The sequence below is a fragment of the Monodon monoceros genome, unplaced genomic scaffold (assembly GCF_005190385.1).
Source record: "Monodon monoceros isolate NGI ecotype Baffin Bay Population unplaced genomic scaffold, NGI_Narwhal_1 Super_Scaffold_17, whole genome shotgun sequence".
Lineage (NCBI taxonomy): Eukaryota > Metazoa > Chordata > Mammalia > Artiodactyla > Monodontidae > Monodon > Monodon monoceros.
The window spans coordinates 25,889,296-25,911,297 of NW_021703773.1; the positions used below are offsets into that span (position 1 = coordinate 25,889,296).

Here is a 22,002-nt window from a genome sequence, read left to right on the forward strand (position 1 = left end):
TCTGGGCTTACTGCCATTTCCCTCCCTCCTGCTTCCCTGGGATTGAACTGCCCCTAACACTTCTTACCTTGGGCTGATTTCTAGGGAATTCCAAATAAAGTGGGGAACCTGAGTCGATGATCAGCCTCCAGCCAAGCCCCAAGACCTAGAGAAAGTATCTGCACCTGGTAGGCCAGATGTTTAAATCGCTGTCAGTAAAACACAGCTCAGCTAGAACAGGAGCCTGTGTTCTTCCTGATTTCTCCTCTTCTCCTCTCATGCTCCTCAAAGTCCTAAATACACCTCCTCTGTTTCTCAGCATACCTCCTCTCTCTATCATCTGCCCCACTTCAACCCAACAAGGAAATGTCTTCTTATTACAATTTCTTCTCCTCCGTCTCACATTAATACTGGGTCATTCCCAGAAATGACGTCTCATATTACCCAACACATTTAGCACTGTAAGTAGGACCAAGCCAATCTGAGAAAAGGGCAGATCAGGGATCCTGGGAAAAGCAGAAAAGGTGTCTCGGGGCAGGTGATGCTAAAATCACACCAAGCCGTGTAGGTGTATAGAATCAAACCGTAAACACCACCTGCACAGATGGATGTGCCTCGCTTCCTCTCATACCATTTTCTCTGTGCAGCTATGGGTTTGCTGGTTGGTGCGTTTGCTTTAACTTCCTTTCGTTTAGACTCAGCCCTTAATGTTTATTTTCACCTCTACGGAAGAGAGGCAGGAAGGGTTCTTCCACCTCAGGGTCTCTGCATGTGCTTCCGTCTGCCTGGACTGCCCCCACCCCACTATTTTGCATGGTGGGATGGGGGCAGTCCTTCTCATCTTTTGAGCTCAGCTCTGAAGTTATCTCCCCAGAGCCTTTCCCTGCTATTCTGTCTACAACAGAGGAATCCCTTTCCTGATCCTTCTTTGTTTCTCCTTTTATCTCAGGAGCACGTCACAGTTCTAAGGGCTCGGCTCATTTTGGTTAAGGAAACCAATGAATTAGTAAATACAAGGATGGGTTCCTCAATCTCCCTACCCATGGCCCCAGGTAGTGATCTGCGTTTTCTCTTCCCCTCTTCCTTTGGGAACAAAGACTACAAGCAGAGAAGCACAGCTGTGTGGCTGCCCTCACTTACTGCCGTGCTCCATCAATGCCCTGGAACCAGCCTTCCCAGCATGTGCCCTGCTGCTCTCTACAAGGTGGTCCTTCCCACTGGCCCAAGAATCTCCTGCTCCTTTTCTCTTGTCTGTTATCCAAGTCTGCTCTGAGCAAGATCTGATGAACTGTCCCTACACCAGACTATGCAATGGGACCCGATGGTGATGCCTTGCCCTCCCAGAGGGAGTCCACTTCATCAGAGCAAGAAGCTGCAAAGCAAAGTCTTGGTCCCTAGGATCCCTCCACAGCAAAGCCGCGGGAGCTCCACCCTGAGGGCACCCTCTCTGCTTCCCACAAAGGGCAGTGTTGGTTCTAGTTCTTACTGAACTCTTAACAGAAGTCTGCTCTGTAAAGAGAGCTGAGGAATTAATTTAAAAACACACATAAAAAAACTGTAGATGGCATCAGTAAGCTAAGAACTGACAAATCCTCATTTCCTCATCTTCCCACATGCGTGCCACCTGACTTTCTCCCCCCCACTTTTACAAATAGGAAGATTCCACTCCAGATGGAATTTAGGAAGGTGGTGCAAAAAGAATGCAACTGACAGGTAAAGGGCGCAGACTGGTTTTATCAATATACTGACCTTAGTCAAATCCAAAAACTACCTAACAAATTACCCTCTCTACTAACTAACTAGCTACCATAGAATATAAATATGGAAACATAGAAAGTCTCTAAACCAGCAATTCTCAGCAAGGGTCAAGTGCATCAGAACTGAAAGGGAGCCTCATAGAAGTTGTGTAAAATCTTATTAGACTACGGCAAAAACATGACCAAGAGACACAGAGCTTTATAGCTCTGATGGACCACAGAAATCATCATCATCTATTTCTGCCCATTCTTTTACAGATGAGGAAGCCAAGAAACAGAGAAACAAACTGTGTTAAAGAAGGTCATTTTAAAGAGTGTTAATATTTAAAGGATCCCTAAAATCCCATTTCTGATGGTCATGATAATATGGGTTATTGAAAAAAATGAACTATTGCATTTTGAAATTAAGAAACTGATGTATGCTTCAATATCAATGAACAATTCTCCCAGAGAGAACAGATATTATATTTTGACAAAAATTAATTTACTATTACAGATACTTTAAAGACTGGGAGAGAGAGGAAGAATATTCCATGAATTGTACTCGGTGGATTCTTTATCAGAAACAGCTTTAGCCACATAAATGAGATCTGAAATATTCCCAGTGTGCCCTTTTTCAAAGGGACGTAAAGGTTTCAAATAGTGTGAACAGAAAAATACTGGTTGTGGTATTTCATTAAGTAGTTCTTAAAAATACAGTCAATGCTCCTTGAAAGAGCAGTAGTCACTGGCAAATATCTTTTCTAGACTACTTCAGTTTCCTAGTAATAGTGAAAGTGAAGTGCTTGCATTCAGTAAAAGGCACAGAAAAGCATTATGTTCCTTAAATATTTTTCAAATTCTAAAAACACTTTGGAGCCTGTCAGGGGACTTTGGTGCTGAAAATCCAAATGCAGGGTGTTAGGAAAGGTCTACACTCACCAACCTGTTTTATTGATATGGAGACCCTAGCAGGGATGTTCTGTCGCCCTCACCTTGTTTTTTCCACTTGTGCACGTGAGTAAAGAAATCATTTACAGACCCAACCCTGCAACCAGAAATAAGCTAATGCTTGGGTTCCAAAAAATAAAAGACAGTTAGTTCTTTGACTGTTCCCCTGGCAACACTGAGTGCAAAGGGATTATGTCATAGGAGGTGAATCTTTTCCAACAGGAAACTAGCTTGAGTGTTTTTAAAATTTCCTGTTGCTCCCATTATAGTTCCCAAAGTTTGCTTATTAACAAAATATGGACTTAATTCGAACTTTAAAACATTTTTAACTTGTTTATTTATTTATTATTTCATTTAACTTGTTTCATTTATTTTTTTCTAGCTCTGTTGAGATATAATTGAGATATAATTGACTTATAACATTGTGTAAGTTTAAGGTATATAGTATGATGATTTGATACATGTATATATTGTGAAATAATCACTATAATAATGTTATGTATAATAATGTTAGCTAATGTATCCATCACCTTACATAGTTACCATTTTTTGTATGCGGTGAGAAGTTTTAAGATCTACCCTCTCACAACTGTCAAGTATACAATAAAACATTGTTAGTATCATCACCATGCCATATGCTAGACCCCAAAACTTGGTTCCTTTTATTAGTAAACTGATTATTTCTTTATTTGATGGGGAAAAAATCAGGCTAAATAATACAATAATCTCTTAATAACAGTAATAATGAAATCTATATTTTCCTCCTGTTATTATGATTAGCAATGATGTACACAAACTATCTAGCAAATAGTAGGGATTCAGTGCCTAATACAGAATATAGAAGAAAAAAGTAGTAGCTTATTTCTCTGTAATAATTATATTCCTGAAAATTTACCTGTAAATCAAAATTTTGCATATCAAAACAACACTTACCATTGCCTTACAATATGTAAATATACATGCATTTCTTATATAAAATAGAAGGAAATGACTTAAGACATATTTACTGAACACTCGCTATGAGCTGAGAACTACGCTGGGCACTGGGAATGAAACAATGAACAGAACCAAGTCCACTCCTTACAGAGCTTACATGCCTGTGGGAGAAAGAGCATAAACCTGTGTTATGTGTAGTGAGTTAACATTGTAAACACAGGCAGGTAGATTATCTTGAGTCCTGCTCAGTGCTGGGAAGCAAAAGTAAAGCAAGGAAAGCATAGAGGGAGTGAGGGGTGTGAATGAAAAGCGTGTTTCAGAGACTATGTTCAGGAAGAGGCACTGGCGCCAAGACTGGAAGGAAGGGAAGGCTGGATCATTATAAGATCTGGGTCATCCACGATCAGCATTTAGTAAAATATGTCTTATGCTATTATTATATATTGTGAGGATGGACAGTATCAACACATCATGGAAAACATAAATAAATAGAATCATAGAAATAAAGAGCTAAAGGGGAGAACTGATATTAAATATAATATCAGAATTTCAATTGATACATCTGCTCCAACTTTAAAGTATAATTCAATTTTTCCATTATAGCAAGAGGAAAAAAATAGAAAGCAAGAAAAACATTCCAACAAGCCAAGAAAGCAGGTGTATGTACATGATGGAGGGAAGGAGAGCCCCCTCCCCACCCAGATACCTCTCCACCATTCTCCCCATCCACGGAGAAGACTATGTTCTCTCACTGACACCCTGAACGTAGCAACAATAAAGCCTTCAGTAGCTTACAATTTACCCGTGTTTCCCTCATTCCTCCATCATTTAAAAAATAATTCAATGAAAGAACTTAAAATCAATTCTTAAGGAAAATAACATCATACTTATTTCCTGGTTTATACACAATCTCTAAGTACAGTTCTTAAGTATTTTCACGTAAGAAGAGGCAGGTAGCTCTGTTGTCACTGAGACTGAACTACAACAGAGAAGTAATAAAACGCACCACAGCAATATTTTAATAGATGTACATAAAATCATCATTGTGTCACAAGAAAAAGAATACAGTTGAAGGTGGGAATTGGCAGAAATGAGCATCAGTTTATCAAGAGACTTGGGTTATAGATTTTTTTCTGTTTCTCACTGATTGTGTAGTTTTCCATTATGTACCTCAGTTTCTCCTTCCACCTGGCACCTCTTAACTTCATAAAGTGTATTATGTAAGATGCCTTGGGGAAAAAAGGGGGGCTAAGACATAGCAACAAAAGTTATTAACTTGAATGATGATATACAAATGTCAATAATATAAGTTAAATATTTAGTTATGAAGTCATAACTATCACTCTTTCAACTCCCAAATTCCATTTTGAGCACAGGTCATGTTTTAAGAAAATGTCACTGATCTATTCTCTGACCAAGGGTGTTAAAGCTTAATTGGTTTAGCGGAGTACTAATGAGGCTATGATGGTACATCCCTAGGAATAGGCTTGTTAGCTTCGATTTAATGCAATTCAACAAAAAAATAGTGTCTACCCTGTGGTGGGCACAGTAATGAGAAATAAAATAATCCTTCCTCTTTCCTTCAGGACCTCATGATCTAACATGACAGAAACACACATCTAACATAAATATATGTTTCTATCATTCTAAGATGAGTCTAAGATGATAGAAACATAAATGGGTGTCACAAACACAAAAGTGCTGGGAAAAGTTGAAATAATGGGATGAAGCAAGGCGGGAGTGTCCTGCAAATAGAAGCCACCTGTGCAGGTGGAGAACAGCAGAGAAGACTGGGACACACACCACCTAATAAAAAATAAATCCTAGGGAGGACCATGGAGCATCTGCCAGTACTTCCCAAGTTGGCCTCTCCAGGCTGCTCATCTGTTCTGTACTAGCCTGCCCTACCCTACTTGTGTCTCTGAGAACAACCATCATGAGAACAACTGAGAATAACCATCATGGGTGGTGTAGGTGGGGCAGGAAGGAAAACCATCCTTGGTGAAGAATGTGACTGGGGATGGAAAGCAGGAAGACAGACCCTGAGGGTACAGTGGCTAGTCTGAAGAAGAGGGAGTTTTAGGATAGGTACTGCAGCTCATCTAAGTCTAGGGTTGCTGCTAAATGGGGGTTGGCTATGAAGGTTACTGAGGGAAGTTCATATGAAAGAAAAGGAGAGACATCAGGGAGGTCCCTATTACATATTACATATGATAAAATATTTTAATGATATATCTTAGGATTCTAAATGTACATAAAGAATCTGTAACATGTGAATGTATGTAGTGTTTATATAAATATATAATATTTATCTAATATATATGAAGAAAACTGTAAGGTCTCGCAGTGAGTAGCATGGCTGCTGCTAGCCAATCAGAATGAGACACCCCTCTCAGTAATCAGTTAGGACAAATTATCCCTTGTGCTGAGCAGAGGCAACCCCAGGCTGAAAGGCATGGCTTTGAACACTGGGCCTCAAGGTCGGATTTCAACTGTATCTTGACTCCTCACTTGGCTGCTTTGTGATGTCCACACACTGCACACCTCTTTCCAGGGGTCCTGCATGATAGGTGTGAAACCATTTAGTCATTGTCATTTTCCTTATTACAAACCACTAAAGTCAAACCTTATTATAAAGTTTGAGGTCAATAAGATCTAGTTTCAAATCTCAGCTCTAACCATGATTGGATACCTTATTATGTTGAAATTGTGAATTTCAACAGCTGTATTTGCAAAATGGGAATAATTATATCTGCCTGTACATAGGCTATATATCCTACTAGCACAGGAAACAGATGAATAATAAATGCCAGTATCCATCCATAAACTCTCCATCTCTACTCCAACTCCATCCCTTATATATTTGTATTTGAATTGCTCCATCAATCTATTCATTAATATTCAGTTCTAATGAATACACTCTGTCTTTAAGAGAGCAACTGATGGTGAAGAAAATTGTCAGAAAATTGTCCATGGATTGATCTAAATTCAAATAAGAAAGCTTTGTATTTTAGGCTTCATTTATTTAGAATTCTTTATAGATAATACTGGAATGAATATTTAGATTTTCTAGGGAAAACAAAAGATTTCCAAAGAAACAAGAATAATAGTATAAATAAAATCAGATGAGGAATATTTTACCAACCTAATAAAGTATACTCTTTTCAAACAAAAACTGCCCCAAATTACACATAATTACAGTGCTAACTACAAATGAATTCCATCCACTCATCTGGACAATGTTGGTTATTAGTTTGGATTATATGTTAGTCATTCATTTTGATTATAAGAATTTAGAAAGAACTGAATTGCCTTTCATTAAAACCAGTCTCAAAAAGACTTTAAACAGTTAAGAACATCCCCTTTCTCTGTTTAAAACATGAACGTTTACAGTGAGCTTATCATATGCTAGGCACATCCACATGTCATTTCAACTAATGGGCCTAAGATACCTTTCCATAATGATGAAAATCAGAATGCTCTCCCGCTAAGATCACGAATAAGTCAAGAATGTCTCACCAATTCTATTCAACCTTGTAATATAGGTCCTAGACAGTTCCTCCAGGAAAGAAAAATAAATAAAATACATTCAGATTGAAAAGAAAAAATAAAACTGTCTTTATTTGCAGTTGACAGGATCATCTAGGAAGAAAGTCCTATGAAAAAAAAGTTGTAGGAACTATAAAAAAAGTTCCTAAAACTAGCTTATCACAGTTCTGTATATATACATATAGGTATACACACACTGTACACTCATAGATGGCAAAATAATAATATTTACATTTTAATGTAATTTTATAGAAAATTTGATCTTTATATTATATTATTCAATTGCCATAAACTTGGAGACACGTAAACAGCATAGAGATTCCCCAGAAAACTTAGAAAGTGAAAGATTGAAAGTCTCAGCTGAGATACTCTGTCCCTTTCTTGACTCGTCATGCACACACCCAGCTGGCTTTCCCCCCAGACACATCAACACAGCCCCAATGGCCAATGCTTATCCTGAGTTAAACAGCTGCAGGAATAAGGCTGTTATAAGAATGAGATAGAGTAAAGGCCAGCATATTCACCTCAGATACTAATAAAATCTTCTTTTTTGCCCTCGTGCTAAACAGATCCTGGCCCTGAATGTTTCTGAACTCCTTGCTAACTTTTGAAGATTAAACAGTTTCTCTGGCTCTCTTTACCATACGATGCAATTTGAACAGTTTGCATAGTCAGACAAAATTTAATTTGCTTTGTTTTAAAACAGAGCTCTGCCACATAGACCAAGGAGGTTTCTGAGTTTCAGGGATGACAGAGTGCTGGATGGGCAGTCCCCTCATACACAAGTGCCTTTGACAAACACCCTTTGAGTTCCTTTGCACCAGGCACTATTCCAGTCACTGATGAGGCAGAGACAGTAAGATACTATCCCTGTCCTGCAGAAGCTTAAGTTGGGTGGAAGAAATGGATGTGTAAAATGCATAATGCAGAGTCACTGCTGTAACTCTAATGGAGGGATATGTAAGGCTTTTGGGAAGCAAGGTTTGAAGAACACTTTCTGGTAGGAGCTGACTTTTGAGATAAGAAAGGAATACATAGGACAGAAAGCTCCATGGGTTCTAGCCAAGAATGTGTAAATTTCATCTATTTGCATCATTTTAAAGGAGATCAAATTCTTGAATGCCTTCAACTGACAGCTACTTTACATCTGAAATCAGTAGTTTTCTTTCTTAGCTGACCACCACACCCCCTGGACACAACAAACCCCCTGGGGTGCTAATAACTGCTCATAATCACTCTTGCCCTGGGGAACTTCCTTGAGCCGAATGGAGGAAGTCAATGATGAAAGGCAAGGGTGGTGGGTCCAAAATGTAAACTATTTGTTCCCTGAAATTCCCCATAGATTGAGACTGAAGCTAATCTCCAGTTAAAATCAACTTCCTGCTCAGCTTTCTACTCTGATTCTACCCTGCTTTGTTCCCCATAACCAGAGGTCGCTTTTCTGAAAACCACTTGAATAAGAGTCCCCATCTCAGGCTCTGCTCCAAAGGAACTTGAGCTAAGATACTAACACCTTAATGTACACTCAAAGTTTGTGATATTTACACTGCAAACATTCCAATTGTCTATTCCATTTGCAACATGACAGACACTACTATGAAGTCAAAAGTATTTCAGTAGCACAGCTATACACTTTTGTTTCCTTTCCATGTAAAAAAATTATATATCATTTTACCTACTTCATTACAGCCACCCTACAGATAATTTTATTTTTCTATCCTTTAAAAAAAAACACTGCTACTCCAATTTCACTAACATTTCTTCTTCCTTCTCTAATAGTATCACTACTTTCTTTCAATTTTCAGCTCACTTTAGTAGGCTAAACTCTACAAACATCTTTTCTTGTTTCTTTCTCAAAAATAGTGAGATTATAAGAAAGAAAAGCATATTTCTTGCTCCCCTTTACTCTTTGATTTTGCAGATTACTCCTAATATTAGTATCCATCTTGTAAGTTGGAAAATGTTCAATTTCTTGAACTAATTGAAAGGAATGCAAAAATCTAGAAAAAAAAATCACTATTATAATCACTACTACATTCATAATGTAACAACTATAAAGCATTCTCTAGTAATCATAATCTAGTAAAATGAATCATAACATCTTCTGTCATAAATTGCATTGACTGCCACTCACCTTCATTATTATAAAAGTTTATTTAATGAAATAATTATGAGGCTACAGTTAAATTTTTGTACCATCTATTTTTTAAAACACTAACAAAAATGCATTCGAATATGGGAAGGTAGCAAATTAAAAACAGAATAAAACCCCTGGAGACAAATTTTGATCATATCCATATAGAGTTAAATTTTTAATAATGGCTTATATACTGAAAGGTACAAACTCTGGAGTAACTGGAATTTTTCAGCACAATATGTTTTAGAATTCTACAGATGTTATAGATGCATAAAAATTGAAAAATTGTATCTTTAAATCAAAAGGAAAAAGAATTAAAACTACAAGATGAAATTATATATGTGTTAGAAAATAACACGTTTATTGTTATTGTTATCTCCTACCTGAAGTCCGAACCCGTTCTTCTGCCGTTTTCTGGAATCCCAGGATCCGGACACATGTCAGAGACCAAAGCAACACCTCCTTGAGTTACTGTAATAGAAAGAAACATTATTACATTTTCATGTAGCTGTTCAGAAAATATCCAGATAATAAATTTACATTAGGTAGATTTGTTTCTTAAATGCTGATGCCTTAACATGTGATTTCTTTAAGAATTAAGATAATTTAGCTAGATTAAGATAAACCTATTCTTACTCCTGAAAAACAGACTTCTTACCCAGGATGCCAACAGCCTTTGGTTGAAACTCTTTCCTCTACTAAAGAAGTCTAAATTTAATTTTAAAACATTTTCTCATTATGATCACCTTTATGACACGTTACAATTAATAGCATGATGGGAAAAAAGAGCACCATGCCATAAATACCGTAGCTTATATAGAAGAAAGCTTTCATTCATTCCCATGGTGAAATGGAGACGTTAATTATCTATTAAGATCTATACAAGAATCTGCTGTATAAAAAATATATAAATATAAATAAATAAAACTCAAAAATTCAAAAAAAAGATCTGTACAAGAGATATTTTAAATAAAATTACCTATTATATTTTAAACCTCAAGCGTGCTTATCATTGAAGTAAAAAAAGTAATGGTCTTCTTGTGCAGATGTGATTTTTTTTTTTTTAATCTGTTTTATAAAGAGCCTTCCCACCTGCTGGGATGTTGCACAGTCAGAATAGTTTTTAAAGGATTCATTTGCTTGTTAGAGTGGCTGCTACTCCAGTAACTATCCCACTCTATCTAATTAGTGTAATCCAATCAAGGCAATTCCCTCTTTCTTTCCAGAAATTTGTTCAACGGTGGTTGTGACTCAATTCAGTTCAATGATGCTTGAGAGGAAGCCAGCAGGAGTGTTTCTGGGGAGATGTTCCTGTTAGCTCATAGAGATCATCTCTTTTTCACTCTGGACCTTACCATGTTTGAATTTCAAATGTGTAACTGTTGGTACCATCTTGCTACAGTTCAAAGATGGAGGCAACAGCATGAATAGAAGAGACTGAGCAAGAACCAGGGCCCCTGATATCATAGTTGAGACAGAAACATTGACCAACTCAGAAACCTACACTAGCTCTGAATATCCTGTTGGATGATTCATATATTTCCTACAGTTCAAACTCATTTGAATACATGATTTTATTATTTGCACCTGAAAAGCATTCTTACAAATATAAATATGTTCACATATATTTTGAATAATATACCATAAGAAGGAAAAAAGAGTCTGGGTAGATATTGAAATCCTTAAGCATTTAATTAAAATTATGCATAAAAAATGCACTAATAATTATAGCAAGATTTAGTTTTTATTGCTAAATTAGGATGAAACTGTGATATGGATATAACCCTTCGTTAAATACCAATCTTACCACAATATAAAATTTTCTTTCCTAAGTATTTAATGTTCTCAATTGAAAAAAATAATCCAGCAAGTTCGGCAGTGAAATGAGAAGATGGTGGAATAGAAGCTCCAGGCCTCCTTCCCCCATTGAAACATCAGATAAATAACTACGGGCTAAATAACTTTGTAGGAACCCTGAAAACTAATCAAAGATCTACAGCAAGTGGTAAATGTCCAATGAAGAAAAAGCCACGTTCATAATAGTGGTAAATTTCAGGGAATTTTTACATGCTTTTGTCCCACACCTTCCCTGACATGGCACTGGTGAGAGGAAGGGGTCCATTTCCTGGTTCCCTACCGGAGAAGGAGGACGAAAGAGGAACTTGTTTACAGTGTTCTGGCCTGTCTGTGAGCCCAGTGTTGAAGGACTAGTTCCTGCCTTGCCTGAGTCAGGCATAGGCTGGGGAATGGCAGCTGGAGGCCAATAAGACAACAGTGGACACTTGGCTATAAAAACTACGTGGGGACTACAGAAAAGCAGGCAGGTGTGGGCAAGAGATACAGGCAGAGCAATACTGCAGAACACAAAAGACCCTGAGAAGAGGCTCCAATGAGGCTCTTTGGGGAATCAGGATATTTTAAAGCAGCTGGGGGAGAAACACACAAACATATACCCAGACCCAGACAGAACATGTGAGCAGTAAAGACCTGAGAAGACCTTAACTTCTTCACCACAGGTTGATCTCGAGGCTCAGTGGCCCACTCATTTGTGGAAGTCTCCCATACCACTCTGCAAGACTGGGAAAGGTGGCTCTTTCTTGGAAATGCCAACTTTTTAACAAACATCACAAGGCATGCAATAATGTATGGGAACATGGCCTATTCAAAGAAACAAAATTAATCCTGGCACTAGTCCCTGAAGAAATACACAAATTGGACTTATTAGACAAAGATTTTTTAAAAACTATCTTAAATATGAATCTGAGTAAATAATGGTTGTACACCTCTCAAATTTCAGAAAAGACATAGATATACACTTCCAGGGAGCTCAATAAACTCCAAGTAGAAAAAACTCAGAGACTCACAGTGAGACACATAATCAAACTACCAAAAGACAAGGAAAGAATCTTGAAAGCAGAAGGAGAAAAGCAACTCATCACAAACAAGAGATCCTCAATAAAACTATCAGTTGATTTCTCAGCAGAAACCTTTTAGGCCAGAAGGCAGTGGGGTGATACACTTAAGTGCTGAAAGAAACAACACTGTCAACCAAGAATTCTATAGCCAGCAAAACTATCTTTCAAAAATGAGAGAAACATTAAAACATTCCCAGAAAAACAAAAGCTGAGGAGTGAATTACTACTAGACTTGTCCTATTAAAAAATTCTAAAAGGAGTCCATTTTCAACTTGAAATGAAGGGGCACTGGACAATAATTCAAAGCCATATAAAAATACAAAGTTCTTTGGTAAAGGCAAATATGGGAAAAAAGTAAAAAAAAAACCAAACTATTATTGTAATTTTGATTTACAGCTCCACTTCTTAATTTTTATAGGATTTAAAAGAAAAATACATAAAATAATTACAAATCTATGTTAATAGGTACACAATATAGAGAACATAATTGTGACAAATAGCAGTTGGGAAAAACTGTAAAGGAGTAGATTTTTGTGTGTGATTAAGGTTAAGTTGGTATCAATTTAAGACACACTGTCATAAATTTAGGATCTTATGTGTAATCTTCATGGTCACAACAAAGAAAATATGTATAGAATAAACACCAAAGGAAATGAGAGGGAGTCACGTGTCACTATAAAAAATTAACTGTCAGCCATAAAAAGGAATGAAATTGTGCCATTTGCAGAGACATGGATGGACCTAGAGACTGTCATACAGCGTGAAATAAGTCAGAAAGAAAAAGAAATATCATATATTAATGCACATATGTGGAATCTAGAAAAATGGTATAGACGATCTTATTTCCAAAGCAGAAATACAGACACAGATGTAGAGAACAGACATATGGATGCCAAGAGGGAAGGCGGGGGTGGGATGAATTGGGAGATTGGGATTGACATATATACACTAATATGTACAAGACAGATAACTAATGAGAACCTACTGTATAGCACAGGGAACTCTACTCAGTGCTCTGTGGTGACCGAAGTGGGAAGGAAATCCAAAAAAAAGGTGATATATGTATAGCTGATTCACTTTGCTGTACAGTAGAAACTAACACAACTGTGTAAAGCAACTATACTCCAATTAAAAAAAAATTAGCTGAATGCAAAGATAGATAGTAATGACCTACCACCAAATCAACTGCCATCAGTCTGATATTTCTACTGCTTTTTTCTCCAACTCCATAGTTTCACAGTCTGTATCATGTGCTAGAGCAGGTTTCTCAACCTGCACTCAGCGGTCTACTAAAAGGTCTCTAAAATTTATTTTCTAAAAAGATTCTAGTTTTAATAAAAGTTCAAACCCCAATGCAGAATCTTACTTCCACCGTATTTTTTCTGCCCCCATCAATTATGTGACTCCCACATTCCCTCAAGCAAAATAGTCATTGCTGTGTCAAATGAAGCCATTTTCTTCAAGCTGAATGGCCATCACTGTTTCTATCAGACGTAGCCCACACTAGTGTGGTTCTCACTACACTATTTTAGAGTACCAAGCTGGTCTAAAAAACAACTTAAAGGCTTAGGAAGGTCTATTTCTATTCTGCTTTACTGTTTTTCTCACATGGAATAGTAGTTAAAAATAAATGACAAATTGGAGGTACCCATGCAAATCAGCTCAAAACACTCTGGATCTTTTTTAAAGTAATGTCAAAGTTGCCTACTTATTCAAAAAAGGGTACTTAGTTGGAATTCTTTGAGAGCACAGAATGAAACAGATAAGTCTGAACAGCTTGCAGATGGCAGAAGATAAAAAAAAGTGATGAGAGATGTATGTAAAATATGGCTGATTTTCTGAAACAGAGATAGGCTTATAATGGGATGATAGCAAAAATATGGTGACAAACAGGTTCTGCACAAGTAAACAATGAGCTCCACAAATCCCAACTACCTATTCCAACAGCATCATGAACAATTAACTTCTCTGAAAACTGAAGCTTTAAAGTTGCAAAGAATCATGGAGATCCATCTGTTTCAAGCAGGATCCCAATGCCTCAGAGAAACATTTTCAAGAGAAGAATCACTGGGCTTATCATTTTAACTCTAATTTTATGGAATTATATATCAAATCTCACAGGACATATGTCATAGATATTAATAAATATATGAAACTGCAGTCAAAACCTTAGAGTTTAAAATCAAAACTGGAGTATTCCATAGGTAGATTAATGACCCATCATTGACAGTAAAGCAAGGTGTAAAATTATGCAAGTGGATGAACAGATATAAATTAGACCGTTTGTAGAAGATTTCAAACGAATTTAGATTTAAAATGTGTAAATTATATTAATGTATATATAATCAAGTGACTTTTTCAAAGCATGCTGATTCACACTATCTCATTAGACCCTCACAAGTTTCTTATGAGATATGTAGAGCAGTAAGGAACATGCTTCTCCCATCAAATTGTAACCAAGCAGGAGCCTATGGGGCCTTCCCTGGACAGATCCCCCCATGTCCTCTGCCTTCTTCTTGTCTGTAGAAAACTTTAGCCTCTGAGACCTTCCCCAAGTTCCAAATAATAAATTTAATCAGAGAAGTGAGAAAACACAGGAAGAAAGGAAAATGGTCAAGCAAGACAAACTAGTAACACTTTAGTCATTAAACAAAGTCAAGGACTTTTAGTTCCTCCTCAAGAGTTATAAAAAATATTCTGAGCCACGTCCTTTGAGCTGTTTTGCAGATACCGAAACCCCCACCAGGTGGGAGAAATTAACTGCATGCTGCCCATAAGCACATAGACCCCAGACCAGTTGGAACCAGAAGATTGATGATGTTGACTCCCGATTACCTCACCACCAACCAATCAGAAGAATGTCCACGAGCTGATCATGGATCCCACAACCCACCTCCCCTCACCCCGTTTTTAAAAACCTTTCCATGAAAGACTTCAGGGAGTTCGGGCCTTTTAAGCACTAGCTGCCTGGACTCCTTGCTTGGTGCCCTGCAATAAACGCTGCATTTTCCTTCACCACAACCCAGTGTCAGTAGATTGGCTTTACTGCGTGCAGGTGAGTGGACCCAAATGTGGTTCAGTAACAAAAGTATCCTGTTCTTCGAGGACATGTCTTGTGACTGTCAATTCAAATTCAAAATGAGCTTTTGCTTTAAGGAATTATATAGCTAGACTAGTGACCTAGCAAAGGAAGCAACTAACACAAAAGAAGTATAAACAACTACTTCTATGGTAAAGGAGACCATAAACAAGTTAGTGGAGACAACATTTACATTAGTGAAACAATCAGAAATCACTGTAAATGAAGTGCTAAGAATAGTGATGATGATGATGAAGAGAATGTAAAATTAAACGTTTACTCTTGGCTAGAAACTCCAAGTATCACTTACACACGTTCTAAACTGAATCCATACAACCATCCCATGAGGAGATAATGTTAAACCCATTTTCCAGGAAAGGAAACTGGGGACAGAGTTACCATTCAATTGATTACAAAGTCCAGGTTCCTTTGCTTACATTTCCTGCAGTAAGCTGATGAGACATTTTATATTAAAGGGCTTGTAAACTGAAGTGAGGCTTTTAAAAATAACTTTTTAAAATTCTTAATAATAAAATTCATTTTATATTAAAAATGAATATAATATATGGTCCTAACCATAAGGCTTTAGTTCAAATACCATCTGGTGGTAGTTTTCCTGCAGTAAAAAGACCAGATTCACAGGCTTTCCACACAATGCCATGAACCACCTCCAGAGCACTAGAACAATGAATTGACTTGAATATTAAATCTTCCATGTAAGATGCCATTCTTTTATGATAAAATTTAGTTTATATACCTTTGAAATAATAATCCAAAATAGAAACCATTTAAAGACACACATTTTTTGGTGAAACTGCTCCTGTGCTGTATTAAAACATATTTTTACTGTTGATATTTATTTCTTTAGAGACCTAAAGATACGTTTCAGCTGTATCAATTTTTGAGACTAATTCTTATCATTTTAAACCTTCAGAGAGGTGACATATGCTTCTAGTTGCATAACAGTCAGGAAGGTTGTTACACAAAACACATTCTGGGTGAAATTCCTTGATATCAATATCTCCACTCTATCAATGACCTTTAGATGACAGACACCCATGCTAGGCATGTGTTTGGGGGATACTGTAAACTTCAGGCTTTTCTGCTATAATCAGTTTGAAATAAGTCAACACTGACATTTGTTCCTTCAACATTTAGTGGACTGAGGCTGTACTGAAATGAAAAGCAACACCTACTTTTTAATACATTTCCCTTTTTTGATTTGCAAGAGGTTTTATCTCTGCAAGGATGAAGCATCCGTATTACTCCTTCCTCAAAAACTAGTAACTTGATTAAATGTTCATTTCAACAACATTTTGATATTGTAGTAATTTCTTTCATTTAGCTATAACAGGATTATTTTCACTTAAAGGGCATCGCATGGGACATTTTTACATGCGTAACAGAATTTTGGGTACTTTTCTCTTTCTACTGAATATTTGCAGTCTTTACCAGTCACTGGTTTTGTTTTTGTTTTTGCACATATAGACAAGCTTTACAGAAACAGGTTAGCAAGAACTGTTGACGTTTTGATAATAAATTCTCATCGCAACATTAGGGTTTAAAATGGATAGTTTACATAGAAATAAGTTGTTAAAAACACATTGCTTTGATCTGCATTGTTTGGACCTCAGATTAATGGATGGACAATGAAACAGCCCACAAACAACTGGCCTTGTGTGTGAGAGTCTAGGCTGGATTTTCCCAAGTGTTTAATTTAATACAATGCCAGACATTTTTGTCTGGACTCTCTCTCTTTTATCATTACATATTTTAATTCTCTGACTTTTAAAACACTAGAAATTGAATGCCTACTATAATAATTTTCATATCTTGATTTTATCCATGTTCTCTTATTTCCAATTCTAAGGCCATAGTCTTAAACTATCTCTTAGTTTACAGTAATTTATTTTTAACTCATATTTTAGCTTCTAATGTAATAAACTATACTAATGTAATAAATGCATTATTGAGAAACTCTTTCAAGAAATTATTAATGATTCCCTACTCTACAAAAAATGAAGACTATTTGGCCGGCATTCAAAACCTGTCTTTCTAACATTATTTCAACTACTACCTGCAGGGATCTTATGGTCCAGGTAATTTTAAATACTCCAAATTCTCTCACTATTAAGCTTTTACTTTTCTTTAACATTGCCTCTTATTGATTTTTTTTTTTTTTTTTCTGACAGAGGCAAAAAACAAGTAGATTTCTTATAAGGGCTATAACATTAATAATTATCCTCCAACTGCTAAAATCACCATGGCAGCAAATATTCAAAGAGGAATTATTTTCTTTATGTATCTTCAAGTTAAACCAAGATGTTTATTTGGTACCCAAATAAAATATAAGAATATGTTAGTACAAAATCAGTATAAATTCACAGCACTGAAATTTTTACAAGATCCCTGAGAGTTGTCCTTATGGCTGTCCGATTCCATACCGTACTTGAAGATGTTTACTTGGATGTATCCTGGCAGCACCCAAAAACCCAAAAGAGATGTCTCGGACCTCCACTGGCCCCCACAAATGCAGAGTGACCGTCACCCAGGGACTAAGCTGCCTTAGCTTGAGGTCTCACAGCCTGTCACTTCTGCTCTAGTCTCTTTGTGAGAATTTAAGGACTCTGGACTTAGGATTCATGAATAATTTTTAGGGCCTACTCAGAGATGTCTTGCAGGATACCTAATTATTCATGGTCTTCTAACAGTAAAGATAGCATTTGACCAGGTCAATTTATATTACTACTTTGCATAGGATCTAAAGGACTAGTCTAATAACCTTGAAACATGAGAGAAAAGGGGAAAAAAAATCTCAAAGTCAGTGTACAGTATAATTGATTTCAGGATTACACATATATATATAATTACTTTATATTTAAATATCAGATATTTAAGTATTTTATTTTAGAGAATACATTTAAATTCTAAAACCTTATTTGTCAATTAGTAGATTTAAAAAATAGGAAATAGTAATTATCTAAGTAATGAGTACCCATAGAAAGTTTTTATCATAATAGTTTATAAGTGATTTCAGAAGCTTGTATTTAAGTACATTCTAATACAGTAAATATAAATGATGTCACCATGTATCATATACTTTATGTATATATTTATTTTTTCACTTATACACACATTACATATATATTCATGTTATTAAATAATTTTTTAAATTTAAATTAATTTAAATAAATATTAAATATATATAAATATTCAACCAAATATATATTAATAACTATTATTTGCTTATGCAGGATAGTTAAAATATATAAATATTAACATTATTAAATTAATAACTATTATTTGCTTACACAAAATGGTTAAAATATATAAATATTTACATTATTAAATTAATAATATTTAATATGAATGATTTGTTTATCATATATATTTTTATAACATACAACATTTATTAATATTTGTTTACAGGGATACTATACAATAAGAGAATGCTTAGTTCTTCTTTATGTATTCTAGCAGGGCAGAAATGTTAAATTCTCTGATTGAGAATTTTTGTGATACCCATAGTTTAAAATTAATAATATATCAGTAAATTAAATTGATATGGTCACTCCTAAAATTCTCATTAAATCAAAATCTGTGTTTGTAATCTCACTCTGTACCTTATTCAGATGTTTTGCAAATGTGTAATTAAGAAACAGAAATGATTTTTTGACTATTATAGAACAATTCTTGCAGAATGCTAATGGCCATTTTGAAAACACACAGCTGCAAGGTATTTGGGAGAAATAATAATTAGTACACAATGATATAATATGTGCATAATGTTTCAATTTTACACATTGTAAATTATTAATTATAGCTCTTTAAAGACATAATGGCATATCACCTCCAGTACTGAGATCATAGATATTAAAAATCACTGAAAAAACTATAAATTACTTAAAGTCATGCTATAATTTTTATTTATATGGTCTCAACTGAATATATCACACTGCTTTTCCTTTGTTCCTCATTATTATAGATCTGCAAATATATTTTTTTAACATCTTTATTGGAGTATAATTGCTTTACAATGGTGTGTTAGTTTCTGCTATATAACAAAGTGAATCAGCTATACGCATACATATACCCCCATATCCACTCCCTCTTGCATCTCCCTCCCACCCTCCCTATCCCACCTCTCTAGGTGGACACAAAGCACCGAGCTGTAGATCTGCAAATATTAAAAGAGTAAGAATCTAATATTAATTTTCTATTCATTTCTACAAAAATGTGTAAAATTTAGTTTGTATAAGGAATTATGCAATATTAATAAAAGAAAAAGGGGAATCATGGCATGTGATGTATTATGGCAGGTCTTTTCATATTTGTTACATAATTGAATCCTCACAAAATCTCTGTGAGGGAACTGTTAACTTTTTCTGTTTGAGAAAGGAGGAAAGTGGAGTTGGAAGGTTAGTTTGCATATCCTATTTATTTAGCTGATAAATCTTCAGGGCCCATATCATTCTTACTACATTAATCCACTTTTTTACTCTCAGCCAAGAGGGGGTCTTTCAAGGAAGTTGTAAGTGACAAATTGTAAAACTGTAAGGTATAAGTAGTGGTTGTATTTGTGTTTTGTTTTATCATACTGCTCTACAATGAAAATAGGTTCTTTAAACACAAAAAAGCACATGTGAAAGTGAAACAGAGATCTTCTTTTCCATGTCCTCCTGCCCACATGCCTTCCTCTGGGAAACCTCCCAGCCCAAAGTCCAGCTACGACCTTTCTCGCCTTCCTTGTCTACCAGTGTGGGCCAACAGTGGGTATCTGGCCCAAATCAGGCCATGCTTCCTGTGAAAATAACTTATGGATTTGCATTTTAAAAATATATATCTGGGCCCTTACCATTGACTTTTTTGAGAGCTGTAGCTCTGATGTATAAAAGACAGGAGGCAGTTAGTGGAGAAAGCTGTGTTTGAAAGGGTACCACTATGTAGTCTGCAGGCGTTAGGTGACACAGCCAGCCAAGGACAGCCGGAGGAGCAGAGGCTCAGAGGGGGAGCAGCTGGACATGCAGGGGTGGGCTCGCAGGCCTTCCAGTACTGAGAGGAGATGGAGCAGCCTTTCAGAAAGGAGCCCACACACCTCTGTCCATCATGTCTTAGCTCTTGAGGGAAACACTAAGAAAGTAACCAGTCCCAATAATCATGGCTCCCTAATTTTAGTACATGTTTGTCCTAACAAGGACACTCTCTTCCTTAAATGATTCTGGTAACCAAAAGAATCTAATTTTTTTAAGTTATCAAAAATAAAGAAAAGTAGCCAACATCCTGAACACTGACAACATCAAACGCTAGTGAGGATGTGGAGCAACAGAAACTCTCATCATTGCTGGTGGGGATGCAGGATGGTGCAATCACTTAGGATGAAAATTTGTGGTTTCTTATAAAAATAAACACACTCTTACCATATGATCCAGCAACTGTGCTCCTTGGTATTTACCCAAAGGAGCTGAAAACTTATGTCCACACAAAAACCTGCACACATATATGTATGATAACTTTATTCATAATTGCCAAAACTTGGAAGCCACCAAGATGCCCTTCAGTAAGTAAATAGATAAATTAACTGTAGTACTCCAAAGAATGGAATATTATTCATGAATTTAAAAAGCCATGAAAAGACGTGGAGGGGCACGTCTGGTTGAGAGTCCGCCTGCCAATGCAGGGGACACGGGTTCGTGCCCCAGTCCGGGAAGATCCCACATGCCGCGGAGCGGCTGGGCCCGTGAGCCATGGCCGCTGAGCCTGCGCATCTAGAGCCTGTGCTCTGCAACAGGAGAGGCCACAACAGTGAGAGGCCCGCATATTGAAAAAAAAAAAAAAAAAAAGATGTGGAGGGAACTTAAATGCATATGACTAATGACAAAAGCCAATCTGAAAAGTCTACTACATACAGTTGACCCTTGAACAACATGGGTTTGAACTGTGTAGGTCCACTTTTAGGGGTCCACCTGTATGTGGAAGTTTTTTTTGAATAAATATACAGTTATCCCTTCGAATCTGTGGGTTCCACATCTGTACTTTCAACCAACCTCAGATGGCAAATTTAATACACAATCTGAGGTTGGTTGAATCTGCAGATGCAGGATCTGTGGATATCAGAGGGCCAACTATGGGACTTGAGCATGAACAGATTTTAGCATACATGGTGGGTCCTGGAACCAATCCCCCATGGATACCAAGGGACAAATGTACTATACACTTCCACCTATATGACATTCTGGAAGACACAAAACTATGGAGACAGTGAAAGATCAGTGGTTGCCAGGGTTCGGGGGGTTAGAGAAGAGATGAATGGGCAGAGCACAGACAGCTTTTAGGGCAGTGAAACTACTCTGTGTGATGCTATAATGCTGGATACATGTCATTATACATTTTTCCAAACCCACAGAATGTACAACACCAAGAGTGAACCCCAATGTAAACTACAGACTTTGGGTAATGACGACGTGTCCAGATAGGTTCACCCTTGGTAACAAATGCACCATCTGGTGGGGGCGTTGATAATGCGGGAGGCTGTGCATGTATGGGGACAGGGAATATGTGAAAAATCTCTGTACCTCCCTCTCAGTTTAGTTGTAAAACTGCTCTAAAGATGGTCTTTAAAAAATAAAAGAAAAGATAAACGAAATAAATAAAAGAAGGAGGAAGAAGAAAAGGAGGAGGGACTGCAAGGAAAGGAGGAAAAGGAAGAGAATGATGGAGGGA

The 22,002-nt window shown here is 36.6% G+C and overlaps 1 protein-coding gene across 1 annotated transcript in view; it reads right to left on the minus strand.

The window, feature by feature from the left end:
* CSMD1 (CUB and Sushi multiple domains 1) overlaps positions 1 to 22,002 on the minus strand; it is a 1,429,265-nt gene that overhangs the window by 497,007 nt on the left and 910,256 nt on the right. Inside the window, exon 8 of the mRNA XM_029226263.1 lies at positions 9,672 to 9,759. Coding sequence (XP_029082096.1) covers positions 9,672 to 9,759 — 88 coding nt within the window. The remainder of the gene's footprint in view (positions 1 to 9,671; positions 9,760 to 22,002) is intronic.